This window comes from Zophobas morio, unplaced genomic scaffold, assembly GCF_036711695.1.
Source record: "Zophobas morio isolate AGI-343-1 ecotype UQ-CSIRO unplaced genomic scaffold, CSIRO_AGI_Zmor_V1 ptg000025l, whole genome shotgun sequence".
Lineage (NCBI taxonomy): Eukaryota > Metazoa > Arthropoda > Insecta > Coleoptera > Tenebrionidae > Zophobas > Zophobas morio.
Window position 1 is genome coordinate 77,019 of NW_026972130.1, and position 12,939 is coordinate 89,957.

General features: G+C 34.8%; 2 protein-coding genes across 2 annotated transcripts; one reads left to right on the plus strand and one right to left on the minus strand.

Annotated features, from left to right (window-relative positions):
* Positions 1-4,409: 4,409 nt before the first annotated feature.
* LOC135135768 (RNA polymerase II elongation factor Ell-like) lies at positions 4,410-5,649 on the plus strand. The gene is made up of 4 exons (XM_064064889.1): positions 4,410-4,924; positions 4,983-5,154; positions 5,416-5,540; positions 5,595-5,649. The coding sequence occupies exons 1-4, from the start codon at positions 4,410-4,412 to the stop codon at positions 5,647-5,649; spliced, it is 867 nt and encodes a 288-aa protein (XP_063920959.1).
* A 4,032-nt stretch (positions 5,650-9,681) lies between these two features.
* Positions 9,682-10,974, minus strand: LOC135135769 (uncharacterized). Its single transcript, XM_064064890.1, has 4 exons — positions 10,709-10,974; positions 10,283-10,650; positions 10,134-10,223; positions 9,682-10,067 (listed from the first exon to the last, which is right to left on the minus strand). Exons 1-4 carry the CDS (start codon positions 10,972-10,974, stop codon positions 9,682-9,684), a joined length of 1,110 nt encoding a protein of 369 aa, XP_063920960.1.
* Between the last annotated feature and the right edge of the window lie 1,965 nt (positions 10,975-12,939).

The following is a 12,939-nucleotide window of genomic DNA, read 5'->3' on the forward strand; positions in this document are numbered from 1 at the left end:
CGGTCTGATCAAAATAATAATACTAACAGACCAATTATAATACAATAAATGTAAATAAAAATAATTTCAAAATCCATAGCAATTGTTTAATACATCAGCAGATATTATAGATTACTACTGATCCCAGATAGGAGAGTTAAAACAGTAGGTCCAGTAGTCAACTTCATCCTGTCATTCATTCATTATGTCATTATTACAAAAATGTGTTGCACTTTTACAAGACGATCAATGTAATTAAAGCAAAAAGCAGATAATTGTTTGTAGGTTTTCGTTCCCTTTCTGTGTGTCAATTCAAAATGTAATCCGTACACAATTTCTATAAAACTTTTTGCCCCATCGTTTTACAGAAATTTTTGTCGCAGTCGATTTTGTCGATTTTTATCTTTTTTGTCCAAATGCCAAATACCTACGCCCCCTGGGTAATATGTAGTCGACGATGAAAATAATTTACATATTCTTTTTCCACTATTTTTTTTGCCACTATTGAGTTAAAACATAGGAAATTATTTGCTACATCATAAATTGAATTTTTACTATGTCCACTTAAAATATTCACAATATTTAAAATTTGGAATAACAATTTTTGTCATTTGATTTTTTTTACAAAAATAATTACTGCAACTGATAAGATTCCCAGAGACATATTTTACAAAGAAGACACTTGCATCTCACTAACATAAAATATTTTCTTAATATATGAATTATTATTTGTGGTAGAGGTGGATATTCTCTGAATGTAATTAATTCTTAAATTCATTTAGAAAAGTTTTTATCACATTCGAATGAAATAAACGACCGAAATACTCGTTGTTACCGTAACAGTAGGATTAGCTAGGTAAAGTTTGTCTAGAATTATAAGAATTTTTTGGACTCCCAAAGTTAATTCATTTTACAGCCCTGTCGTCTATTTTATTGTACAGCTGAAGAGTTTGCTTGTAAAACAACCTGTAAATGGAAAACAACTGATGTTCGCTACGCGATCAGTCAGGTATTATAGCAGCTTGACGATACAAACAACAAACAATAGCAAACAATAAAATTTGTACTTGCCTGTCAGACTGTGCGATGCGTGGTGAATTTGGGTGCAGTAAACATTGGTTTTCCCCTGACAGGCTTTTCAGCTGTACAGTAAAATTGACGAAAGGGCTGTAAAACGGATTAAGTTTGGGTGTCCATAAAATTCTTATAATTCTATACACACTTTACCTGGTATTTTATAATCCCTGACCGAACTGCGGAAAGGAGAGGTTGCAAGAACTGAATAAATATTTAGTAAATAACTTGAACATACTATTCATATCAATTTTCAAACAACTTCACTTTCTTTTCTTTTCGTTCTTTTTAAATAAGTATTTATCGAAAAAACACCCATATATCACATACTTATATAGATTTGTGTAATCACAAGTTAATACTTATTAGTTGCATATAATTTCCGAAACTGTTAAATAAATCCACCGTAAACTAAACTAAAATATAACGAATTATACTATTCCAAAAGCTATAAGGTTATATGACCATCATAAAAGTAGTTGACCGCAAATAAATACCCCCTTTGTGTGGATCACACTAAGTTTCCCGGTTGGCAATAAATCTTCTTCTAAACATTTCTTGCTCACATTTAACAGGGCCGGCTTTCAAAGCGAGTGGTTGTTTCGGAACCCTCAGCGGCTCCAGGTAGTAAAGAAATAATGGAGCGTTGGATTTACATATTTTGTGAAAGCCGCCCCTGAACGAAACCTCAACAGCCGGTCGAGCTGCAGTGGACACATTATTTACGACCCTAAAACCTTGTCTATTGAAACAACTTAACTTCGACACAATGGGATAATTTTATGACGGCCATATAACCTTATACCTTTTGGTCTACTATACAAGTATATAAATGCCACCTGCATGATCGCAGCAGGTATATGTATAATACAGCTTGCCAGACGGGAATTCCGGTGACGGATTAGGACCAATTTTATGGCTAGCACTTGACCGCGACGGGAGTTTAGGTGCTCCGAAAAGGAAGTTGGATCAGGGTGGAGAACTCTTCAGGGGCTTAAGTAGATAATTACTCTTACAATAGAAAATAACAACAACAACTAAATTAAAATTTACAGCCCCATTAAAGGACAGTAGCAGTTATAATGGGTTGTAAAGTTTAACGAGGTACAGGGTCGGTGAAATTTAAAGCACCTGGCTTAACAACTTTTAAAGTACACAGTATTATCACAAAAGTATTAGCTCCTGGAAAATAATACTTCTTGGATGTACCGGATTTAGGAATAAGCAGCGGCATTGATGAATCAAGTATGAGGTAGAAAATACCCACGTGTTTTGGATGAAAGTTAATATCTCTATCTACTTTCTGTACACCACATTATGCAAAAATCGAAAATTATTTATTCCTCATTAAAAAACGATTACATTCTGCTACTTTGCTGATTAACAGTGTAAAGTGTGTCTAGAATTATAAGAATTTTATGGACACCCAAACTTAATCCGTTTTACAGCCTTTTAGTCAATTTTACTGTACAGCTGAAAAGCCTGTCAGGGGAAAACCAATGTTTACTACACCCAAATTCACCACGCACCGGGCAGTCGGGCAGACAGGTACAAAATTTATTGTTTGCTATTGTTTGTTGTTTGTATCCTCAGGCTGCCAACTGACTGACCGCGTAGCGAACATCTGGTGGTTTCCCTTGACAGGTTGTTTTACAAGCAAACTCTTCAGCTGTACAATGAAATTGACGACAGGCCTGTAAAGTGAATTAACTTTGGGAGTCCATAAAACTCTTATAATTCTAGACAAACTTTACCTACAAGAAAAACGAATTTAATACCATGAGATTTTATTTCAAAATTTAATTATGCTTAAATTACATTTTGTGATGTTGATGGAGTTTCTTTTCATTCCAGAAAAATTTTAAAGGTGGATAATTTAGAAGATTATTACGCAAAGTCGTGAAATTCATCACTATTTTACGTTAAACCCATCTACTCATAAAATAATAAATTTTGCTTGGGAAAATGAAAAAAATTTAGATAGGTATTTGAGAACAGAATCAAATTAATATTAATGTTAATAATAATTTAGTTAATATAATAATTAATAAGTTTGAAATTTAGTTTGGAAACAGAGTACATACGCTACTAATTAATGAGTCTTCCAAGTTAAAAATTCAATTTACAAAAAATTTCCCTTATGGATTTTCCCTTTTTAGTGTCTGTACCTTTCAATAATTGCGAATTTCAAATTCAAATTTATCCATAGCAACATATTCATAACATAATAATAAGAAATCACCTACGAAATGTTACTAAAAAGCTCACATTGTAAGTGTTTTTGACTAGGTGTATTTCCACGACTATACCCGACTGTTTTAAATTAGCTAGACCAAATCTGTTTTATTAATTTGTTTAAAGAAACTTTTAACCATGCACTTTCAACGACACCAGCAATGTATTACTTCATATCTACACTGACCGGCAAAAAAAACCGGCCACCCTGAAAAATTTCACAAAACCACTTTAAAAATTATTAATTTAACTAGTGATCGTTATTTTATTAAAGAATCATTCACTATTGACACATGATGTACAAATTAGCAACAAAAAGATGACAATTAAACGCACAATTAAATTTAATTTAACAAAATAACAGAAACAGACCAAGTACGATATTTTCTTAAAAAAAAAATAAACAGTGTTTTTCATCATTTGATTATAAATTTGGCAATTAATATACGTTTTCACGCCAAAATAATTCCGTTAACTCTTACAGACGTCTCTCAAAGTGTCGCTGTTTCTGTTATTTTGTTAAATTAATTCTAATTCTGCGTTTAATTGGCCTTTTTTTTCTCCACACAGCAGGTGGACAAATTGTATCATAGGAATGTAAATCCAGAAATCAAAACATTTTAAAAATCGGAAAATTGAAAACCGAAAATTGGAAAATTCAGATATGGAAAATTCGAAAAATTGTTATACAATATTGATTTTTCCAAAATTCTAGATGTCTAGAACACGGATTCATAAAACACCTAGAAAACGAGAGACCTATTTTTCATAGTCTAGGGGTCATGAAACGTCCAAAAAACGTGGAACTAAAATTTATTTTTAATATTATAATTTATTCAGTTATTAGAGTAACGATCCGAAAAATGGTACTCCTGGTTTTACCGCCGGGCAGGGATTAGTACTTATTGAGGAATTAACAACAGCCTCCCCTTATCTGAACCAATGGGTGTTGAAAACACCCTCCCTCTTTATCTAAACCAATGAGGATGCAGGGCTCAACACAGTACCACCACTTAATTAACTTTCGTACTCTTGGTTTTATTTTTACTTATTTTTATTCCACCTGCTACTACGAAAGGGTATAGACCTCCCTAGCAGCGATTTTGAAATCTTACGCCAAAATGTCTCGTAGAGTTTCCAAAGTGTCCCCTACAGTTTCTAGAGTGTCCCCTGTAGATTCCAGAGTGGCCCCCACAGTTTCCAGAGTGTCCCCTTTTACTATGGAGCGCCTTAAAGGCAATGTGTTTATCTGCAGACGTAAGTCCCAGAACCTCACCTCTTCGGACAGCAGCGATGGCGGCAGCTCCGGCAGCAGCCAGTCCCCGACCAGCACCCACCCCGGCTCTCCGCCGCCGACCACGACGTCGTCGTTCAAGCGACCCGGATACTACGACAACCCGGACGGCTTCCCCACCAAGCGCCAACGCATCTCCCATTACCGGAAGCCCTCCGAACAAACCACCTACCGCTCACCGGTAGAGAACAACAGCCAGCGGCAGCGGCGGCTCGTCACCGACTCGCGGGATTGTAGGAACGGCTCGCCGCAGACGGGCAAGACGGACAGCGGGTACGCGAACGGGGCCCCGGTGTCGCCGGTGCCAGTGGACAGCAGTTCGGAGTTCCCGGATTACTTAACGTAAGAAACACGCAAATTTGGTTATTGAAATGATGTAACAGGTTATCTATGATTGCAGGAAGTACACCAGGATCAAGGATGCCGAGCAGAGGCGGAGGTTCGAAGCCGATTTCAATGCCGACTTCGCCGAATACAAGGACTTGTACGAAATTGTGGACAAGGTTTCGAGGAGGTTTGTCAGTTTTGAATCGATGCTTAAGCAAGAAGACGCTTCTAGTCTCAGGTTTAATGTAAGTCGAATTTTATATTCTCTAATTCTAGTGATTTCGATATTCAAATTAGAATTTTTAAACATTGAGCATAGTTCGTTTAACTCTAGAACTTTTAGATTTTCGGCAAAATCCGATCAATTTTAAATATTTATGTTTGGCATAAGAAATATGAATTTTACATGCGTTATCGAATGGATAAATTTTCCCATAATTGTAAAATTATGTGTCTAGGAATTACATATTTTATTGTGGTTACATTTCGTTTTGTCGTTGTTTCAGGACCTAAAAATGCAAATCGTTAGGGAATACAATGAAAACAAGAAAGATCTGGAGCACCAGAAATTAAAGCGGAGGTTTCACTATCTCCACGACAAGCTGTCGCACATAAAACGGCTGGTATTGGAGTACGATCAGGACTTGTCAAATAACCGGTACTGACCCTGGGACGTGGACCGTAGGCCTCAAGCCCCGGCACATTGCAATGGACTCCTGCCATCGGACGCTCAATACTAACATCACGAACCACAATACAAGTTTCCCCCTAAAATAGAAGAAAAAAACTGTCTAGTGTTTTGTATTCGTCTTAAGGAACAAGAGAGGAATTAAGTAACTCTTTTCGTAGATTGTCGTTGAAAATATTGTAATTATTGCTTATTGGTAATTCGTTATTTATTAATTTTGATGTCAAGTGCATTACTTAGATTTGTATAGGTTAATTTGTTTATTGTAATATACGTCTTGATACAATCACTCTTTCTTTGAACCCAACAACAAACGGATGCAGAAAAGATTTCTAGCTAAAATTTGATGGTTTCGTTGCTCTTTCCGACCCCGTTGGGTGTCTGGTTGGCTTAAAACTACAAGAAAACGCTTCAAAAATGACGTTTCTGAAGAATTTTAACAATTTTCTTGTATCTACGAACGCCAGAATGCTTAAAACTGCCCCAAACGTCTCCTTTTCGTAATTTGAGACGATTCTGCAAAAAATGTTGAAATATAGTTAAGATTTAATAAAAATAAAAAAAAATACGATTTCTATCTAAAATTTGATGGTTTCGTTGCATTTTCCGAACCTGTAGGGTGTAAAGATTTTTCGGCTTTTAAGTTATTTGAATTTAAAATTTATTATTTGTTTTTTTTAAATTCCAGTTTTTCAAATTTTCTTCTTTTTTTTTAATTTCTCAGTTTTTAAACACTTTAATTTTGGAAGATGTTCAATGTAGATTTCCCGGTTCTTTTTTTCAATTATCAGTTTTTCAACTTTTCGTTTTCTTAAAATTTGATATTTTTTGATATTTCAATTTTTCGGTTTTTCAATTTTTCGCTTTTTCTATTTATTAAATTTTAGATTTTTTGATTTCTCTTTTTTTTTAATCTGACATTTTTCGAGTTTTCGGACTTTCCGTTTCACGTCTCGATTTTTCAATATTTAGTATACTAAGTGCAAAAAAAATCCGAACACTTGGATAGAATAATAATTTTTCGAAAATCTTTTGGGCTTACAGTCTACTATTTTCTACTAGTAAATGATCAAAAATTCAAATGGAAATGTTAACACCTAAGCTACTAATGGGTTGGAGCACCCCTGTTATTGAGGCATTCGTTTACACGCCTTGGCATGGACCTAATGAGTCGATCAATGTCATCCTGATTTAATTCATCTCAAGCAGCTTGTACTTCACGCTTCAGGTCGTTTAAAGTTTGTGATGGTAGTAGAAGATGAGTTTAAACGTCGTCCCATCATATCCCATACATGCTCAATGGGCGAGAGGTCAGCAGATCTAGGAGGCCATGTGTTGTAGACTTTCGGTCTCTTAGAGCTAACGAACGCAGACGACGATCTTGGCGCTCAGTGGTAGCTCTTGGTCACCCGGATCCTTCAGCTCTGTGTCCTCTACCGTCTTGACTCCACGCCTGCCAACATTCTGTCACTGTAGACACAGTTCTGTTAACACGAAGTGCAATTTCTCTAAAGGACAATCTTGCTTCACGCATGCCTACTATTCGACCCCTATCAAAATCACTTAATTGTGAATACTGAAGACGTTTTCGCACTGGGGGCATGTTAATGGCTTTTTAAGGAATTTGAATAGTCGAAAGCGAATACCGAAAAACGTCAAAATTTGGCTGAACAGCCCCAGCTTGTTAGATCTCAATTTAGGGTAACAACAATTAAAAAGACGTACAAATTCTTCAAATTGTCTTCATATGTTCATCATTTCTTACTTATACAATAACCAATTCGTGTATAAAATTTCATTTGAAAATATCGACGTTTTCAAGGTGTTCGAATTTTTTTTGCACTTTGTATAGTTTTTGGTTTCCCGATTTTTCAATTTTTCGATATTTTAATTCATTACTTTTTTTTTATTTTAGATTTTTCAGTTTCCCGTTTTTTTTATTATTCAATTTTTCGTTTTTTTTTTCTTAAATTCAGATTATCTTTTCAAGTTTGGATTTTATTATTTTTTTCTTTTTTCTAACTTCAATTTTGAAATATTTCGAATTTTTCATTTCTCGACGTCTCACTTTACCAATATTTCAAACTGTCATCTCAAAATTTTTTTCAGCTTCTCAATTTTTATTTTTGATTTTGATTTTCCCCATTATTTAATTTTCATTTTCTCGATTTTATATCACCATTTTCGTTCATTAAATTTTTCAAATTTTCATGTTCGATTTTTATTCCTGGATTTTTGAATTTTGTTATTTTTGGACTTTCAGTTATTTAGATTTTTCAATTTTTCGTTGCAGATGTTTTAAAGTCATGATAAACATGATATATTTTTAATTAAAATATATTTGCTTTTATTCCCTCTAAAAAATTTATGACGTCACCTAAAATTTTAGAAGAAATCCTGTCTTAAATGTATAAAATATGTGATGTTATGAGTTTTTATGCTTGCGATTTATCACTGCATTAATATTTTTTAGATTTGGTTATACAGGGTGTCTCAAAAAAGTTAATGACTGAGTGAAATGTGAAGATATAATACAGGTTGTCATTACCAATTAATAGACGAAATTGTGTGACGGAAATAAATACAAATATACATTCAATTAAAATAAAAAAGGATTTCTCCACATACCTTTTTGCCTTCGGTGTTCATAGCATTTAAAAGTTCATTTTGGACAGTTTTAGGCATTCCTTTAAAAACCGTTGCTTCTTTCAAATGATCTGATAAAGTCGAATTCAGCCATAAAATCAATCAGACCTCGAAATATACCTGGACTTTGTGATTCCCTACTTTCGTCATGTCCACGTAAAGCAAATTCAAACACTCCACAAAATTTTATGCACATTATCAATCGGCGTAATATATGGCGAGTTTTGTCGACCCTTGCATTATGTGCACGAATATTATTAACATAAGCGGTGTGTAGTTGTTTCCGAATGTCTGTATTACCGAGAAGATTATCTAAGAATATTTATCATACGTGTTTGCGCAGAAGGAAAATTAAAACCCGCGATAGTAACTTAATCCTCCAGAGCAGTTGTATCAGGCGCATAACAAGCGGCTACGACGTGTAGTTTCCATGGCAACGGTGTAAACAAAACATCTAAATCAGTCATGATTTAGATGTCCATTCGGTCTCTGTGCCGGGCTTTTATCAGCATTTCATCAGAAATAACATATCAAATATCCAAGACACATCTTTAGATGCAAGTGGAAGTAAGTTTTGATACATTTTATACAAGTGGAGCGAGATAAAAAAATTAGTTTTGATGACACAAATTTCCGGATAATTTTTTAAATATTGTGCCCAGTGTGTTTGTAAACGTTGTAATTTTGGGGGGGCAGGTGCTCTTATGCCCCCCGGCACCAGCCGCCCCTGGTTTGATGTGCGCATTGAATGCAATTTCCTAATGCAGGACGATCAGCAATTTGTCCATTGGTTCACAAAATTCTTAATTGGAGCCATGCAGCCCGCTAATAGTAGGTATTAACAGAAACAAGTGCACCAAGCACGTCGTTCTTGTCTCCAGCATCAAGCTACAGTGCTGAGAGTTTTGAAGAAGTGCTCATGCTGGATGATGAAGAACCAAGTGGAGCTTCTATAAGTAGCCTGTCTCAATTCGAGATCCCGGCCAAGAACAAACACCCACACCATTTGGAAAAAAACGTTCCATTCCATCAATAAGGTAACAGAATTTAATTTTTCTATTTCTGTAATCTATTAAATAAATACATATTTACAGTTCAAATATTTCACACAAAAAACAAAAATTAGAAGAAAAATTTGCCAGCACTTTGGATCTTGTAAGTAAAAATTTCGGCAACGAAAATTTGTCAGACCAATATATATATTCTTTTTGTGCTCATATAGAGCAGGAAATGTTCAAAATGCCCAGCGACACAATGGAGGAATTCAAAGATGGAGTAATGGAGTTACTTCTAAAGACAAGGAGACAATTACGTGAGAGTAAAAACAGCTGGCTGAAGTTCATTTTTTGTTTTTAGTTTAGTTTTGGTAAGGTTAGGTATGCATTGAAATAAATAAAAAATAGTATATGCTGCATTATTATTTAATGAATGTTTAGAATTACATTTTCTGAATAGCTTCATTCTGATATGGTACTGAGCCAATATGAGAATTAAAATAATCTTTAATAAATTCTCGATATTCAGATGCACTTTGTTTAGCGTTTCTTGCGCCGAGTCTTCTCTGGTCTGGTGCTCTGCGCAAGGAACAATTTTGTGACACTTCGTTGCGCCATTGTCCAGGTATAACTTGCCCATCTATTTCCTTATCAACAAAATTTAAGGGCACATAGCGGTGCTGACTGGCAGGCAGGTTATTCTCATTTTGTTTGATAAAATTATGGAGGCAGATAGCAGCTTGCACTAATTTGTCAACATTTTCTGGATCCTTAAAAACCACTATATGAAAGATTCGAAACTTAGCAGCTAAAATTCCGAAGGCATTTTCTATACATCTTCGACCACGTGAAATTCGGTAGTTATAAATTCACTCTTCTACTGGTCGATTCTTACCTCCATATGGACGCATCAGATTTTCTTGCAAAGGGAAGGCTTCATCACCAATGAAATAATGTGGAGTTTTTTTTGAGGTGCCCGGAAATGCTGCATCATCAGGAATATTCAGCAGATTATTGTTTAATTTGTCTCCAAACGATGACAACCTCTATCACTTTGGCATCCATATGCCCTGATATCAACGTAGGTAAATCGATAGTGGGCATCACACACGGCAAAAAGTACAATGCTAAAGGTCTTTTTGTAATTAAAATATAACGTCCCACTTTTCTGTGGGGCTCTCATTACAATATGCTTTCCATCTATTGCACCCAAACAATTTGGAATATTCCATTCAGAAAAATACTCTTCTGCAATCCTTTCCCACTCATCTTTGTTAGGTTCTTTTAAAACAACTGGGTGTAAAATTTTCCAGATAACTGTATTTGTTTCATTAATTATATTGCACACTGTGGATTTTCCCATTCGATACGAGAATGCCAGTGTTGGAATACTATCCCCAGCAGCTAAATGTCTGCAATTATTAATAATATGTTATTATGTGGATTTTTATGCATACTCATTGTATTTACCTTAGAGTTAATATTAGTCGGGCTCCTGGAGTTATAGGTTCTCTGAAACTTGTTTTCTGTAGAGAAGGCCCTACCAGCTTTAGCAAACAATCGAACTGCTCTACAGTTAATCTTGTGTAATTAAAAAACATCTCCACATCATTAAGACGCATTTCTTGCACCAAGTTTTCGTAATCGCCTTGTTCTTTTCTTCTTTCATTGATGGGCCTAACCCACCATCGCCTTCTCTTTTCCTTGTGTAATAATAAATAATATCCACACAACATTGTGCGTAGAGCAGCACTTCTGATTTGCCTCCGTTTTAATATTAGAGACATTATTATTATGTCCGATTATAGTAACCTGCACAACACTTAACAAATATGAACGAAAGACGAAACGCTTCTTTTTAAGGTTATGAACCGTCGTCTGCGTTTAGATGAACTAATAACAGCAATGACGCTTTACCGGCTTACTTCAAATTAGTCGCCAAATTATAACGCGAAAGCTTAATATTAGACCTTATTACAAGATTCTGCGTTAAGTGCTAAGTATAGTTGCTAATTTGGTTGGTTGTGGATGATCACATTGTTGTGAAAGCCTACAAGGTTCTACGTCTAAGTGTAACTACTAATTGTAAGTGCTAATTTGGACATTGTGAATGAAGCTTTACATATGTACCTGTGTATCAAGTGATATTTTTCTAAATAAGTGTACATATATTTTTTGTTGACTTAAATTAGATTTTAGATTAATCCATATGCTATGAACTTGCAAATTAATTGTAAATGTTATAAAAAAAATTATTTTTGACTCTTGCATACATATTATGTACCTGTGCATCAAGGTGATATTTTTGTAAATAAATGTATGTTATTTCTTCATTGGCTTAGATTGTAAATAAATACATATATGTACTTGTGAATTAATTATAAATGTTATACAAAAAAGTATAATTTGGACATGCGCATAACTTATTTGTGGCATACTAATTCTTTTAAATAAAAATAGTTTTTTTTTTGTGGTGAAGTACATTCTTGTATATTATTGCACAGTCTGGACGGTGCCGCCCATTAGTCTGAATCCGTCTTCCTGCGTAACGGGGAGAGAGAAAAAAAAAACCCTTTTTGTCACCTTGACCACTGGGGTTTCCCAGTGGTCAAGGTGACAAAAATTAATTAAGTCGGTACGTTCAGGGCTGTAGGTAAGTTGTTTAACTTGCCTACAGCCCTGAACGTACCGACTTAATCCCTTGTAGAAACGTCCCCTTTATTGACTTTATACCCATTTTGGTTTTATCCTCGTATTTCTAAATTTCTTATCGCATTTGATCTTATTTTACTGCTTTAATGCCTTTTCGTTTGAGTTTAGAACTCAAATTTTGTGTTATTTTAGGTTTTACCAAGTTTTACTAAAAAAAAGTCTAAATAATGGTATTTCCCTTTTTAGTGAAATATGATCCGTTTTGTCACAAATTTTAAATATTTATGTTTACGGTAAGAAATATCATGAGTTCGCCTAACCGCTTGATGTCATTATCGCTAAAGAAGTACTCAAACCTCATTTGACATACACCTGTTAAAACTTTTATGACTTAGGCGGCTTAAGCCAAAGCACCCTTATATAGTGAACCAAGAGTTATAAGGTTATATGGCCATCATAAAATCATCCCATTGTGTCGAAGTTAAGTTGTTTACAATAGGAAAGGTTTTAGGGTCGTAAATAACGTGCCACTGCAGCTCGACCGGCTCTTCTGGTTTCGTTCAGGGGCGGCTTTCGCTAAATATGAAAATCCACCACTCCACTATTTCTTTACTACCTGCAGCCGCTGAGGGTTCCGAAATAACCACTCGCTTTGAAAGCCGGCCCTGCTAAATATGAGCAAGGGGGTATTTATTTGCGGTGAACTACTTTTATGATGGCCATATAACCTTATAGCTTTTGGTTCACTATAAGACAAACTGGCTATTATAAGCTTTGTGGACCCGAACCGCAAGATTATTACTGTCCATTGTTGGTATAATGTAGCTGTGAACTGAGTTAAGTATTACAGGTTTGTGTATACTTAGCATCCAAAATTTATTATCAATGTTTAGAAATTCTAAAGTGAATACCGAAAGTAACTTGAATTCTTTAATTTTTCGGTTTGCAGTTTTTCGAGTTTCCAAGTATAAATTTTTCAATTTTCTACGTTTTTAATTTTTCGATTTGCATTTCTCGTTTCCAATTTTTTCGGTTTTTCAATGTTTTGA

Bases quoted from the DNA above. Each gene is read 5' to 3' on its own strand.
- LOC135135768 (XM_064064889.1), top strand. From the start codon at position 4,410: ATGTCTCGTAGAGTTTCCAAAGTGTCCCCTACAGTTTCTAGAGTGTCC. The intron at 4,925-4,982 runs GTAAGAAACACG...CTATGATTGCAG, and splicing joins GAGTTCCCGGATTACTTAAC to GAAGTACACCAGGATCAAGG. The intron at 5,155-5,415 runs GTAAGTCGAATT...TCGTTGTTTCAG, and splicing joins CTTCTAGTCTCAGGTTTAAT to GACCTAAAAATGCAAATCGT.
- LOC135135769 (XM_064064890.1), bottom strand. From the start codon at position 10,974: ATGTTGTGTGGATATTATTTATTATTACACAAGGAAAAGAGAAGGCGA. The intron at 10,651-10,708 runs GTAAATACAATG...TAATAATTGCAG, and splicing joins CGACTAATATTAACTCTAAG to ACATTTAGCTGCTGGGGATA. The intron at 10,068-10,133 runs GTAAGAATCGAC...GAAGATGTATAG, and splicing joins TCTGATGCGTCCATATGGAG to AAAATGCCTTCGGAATTTTA.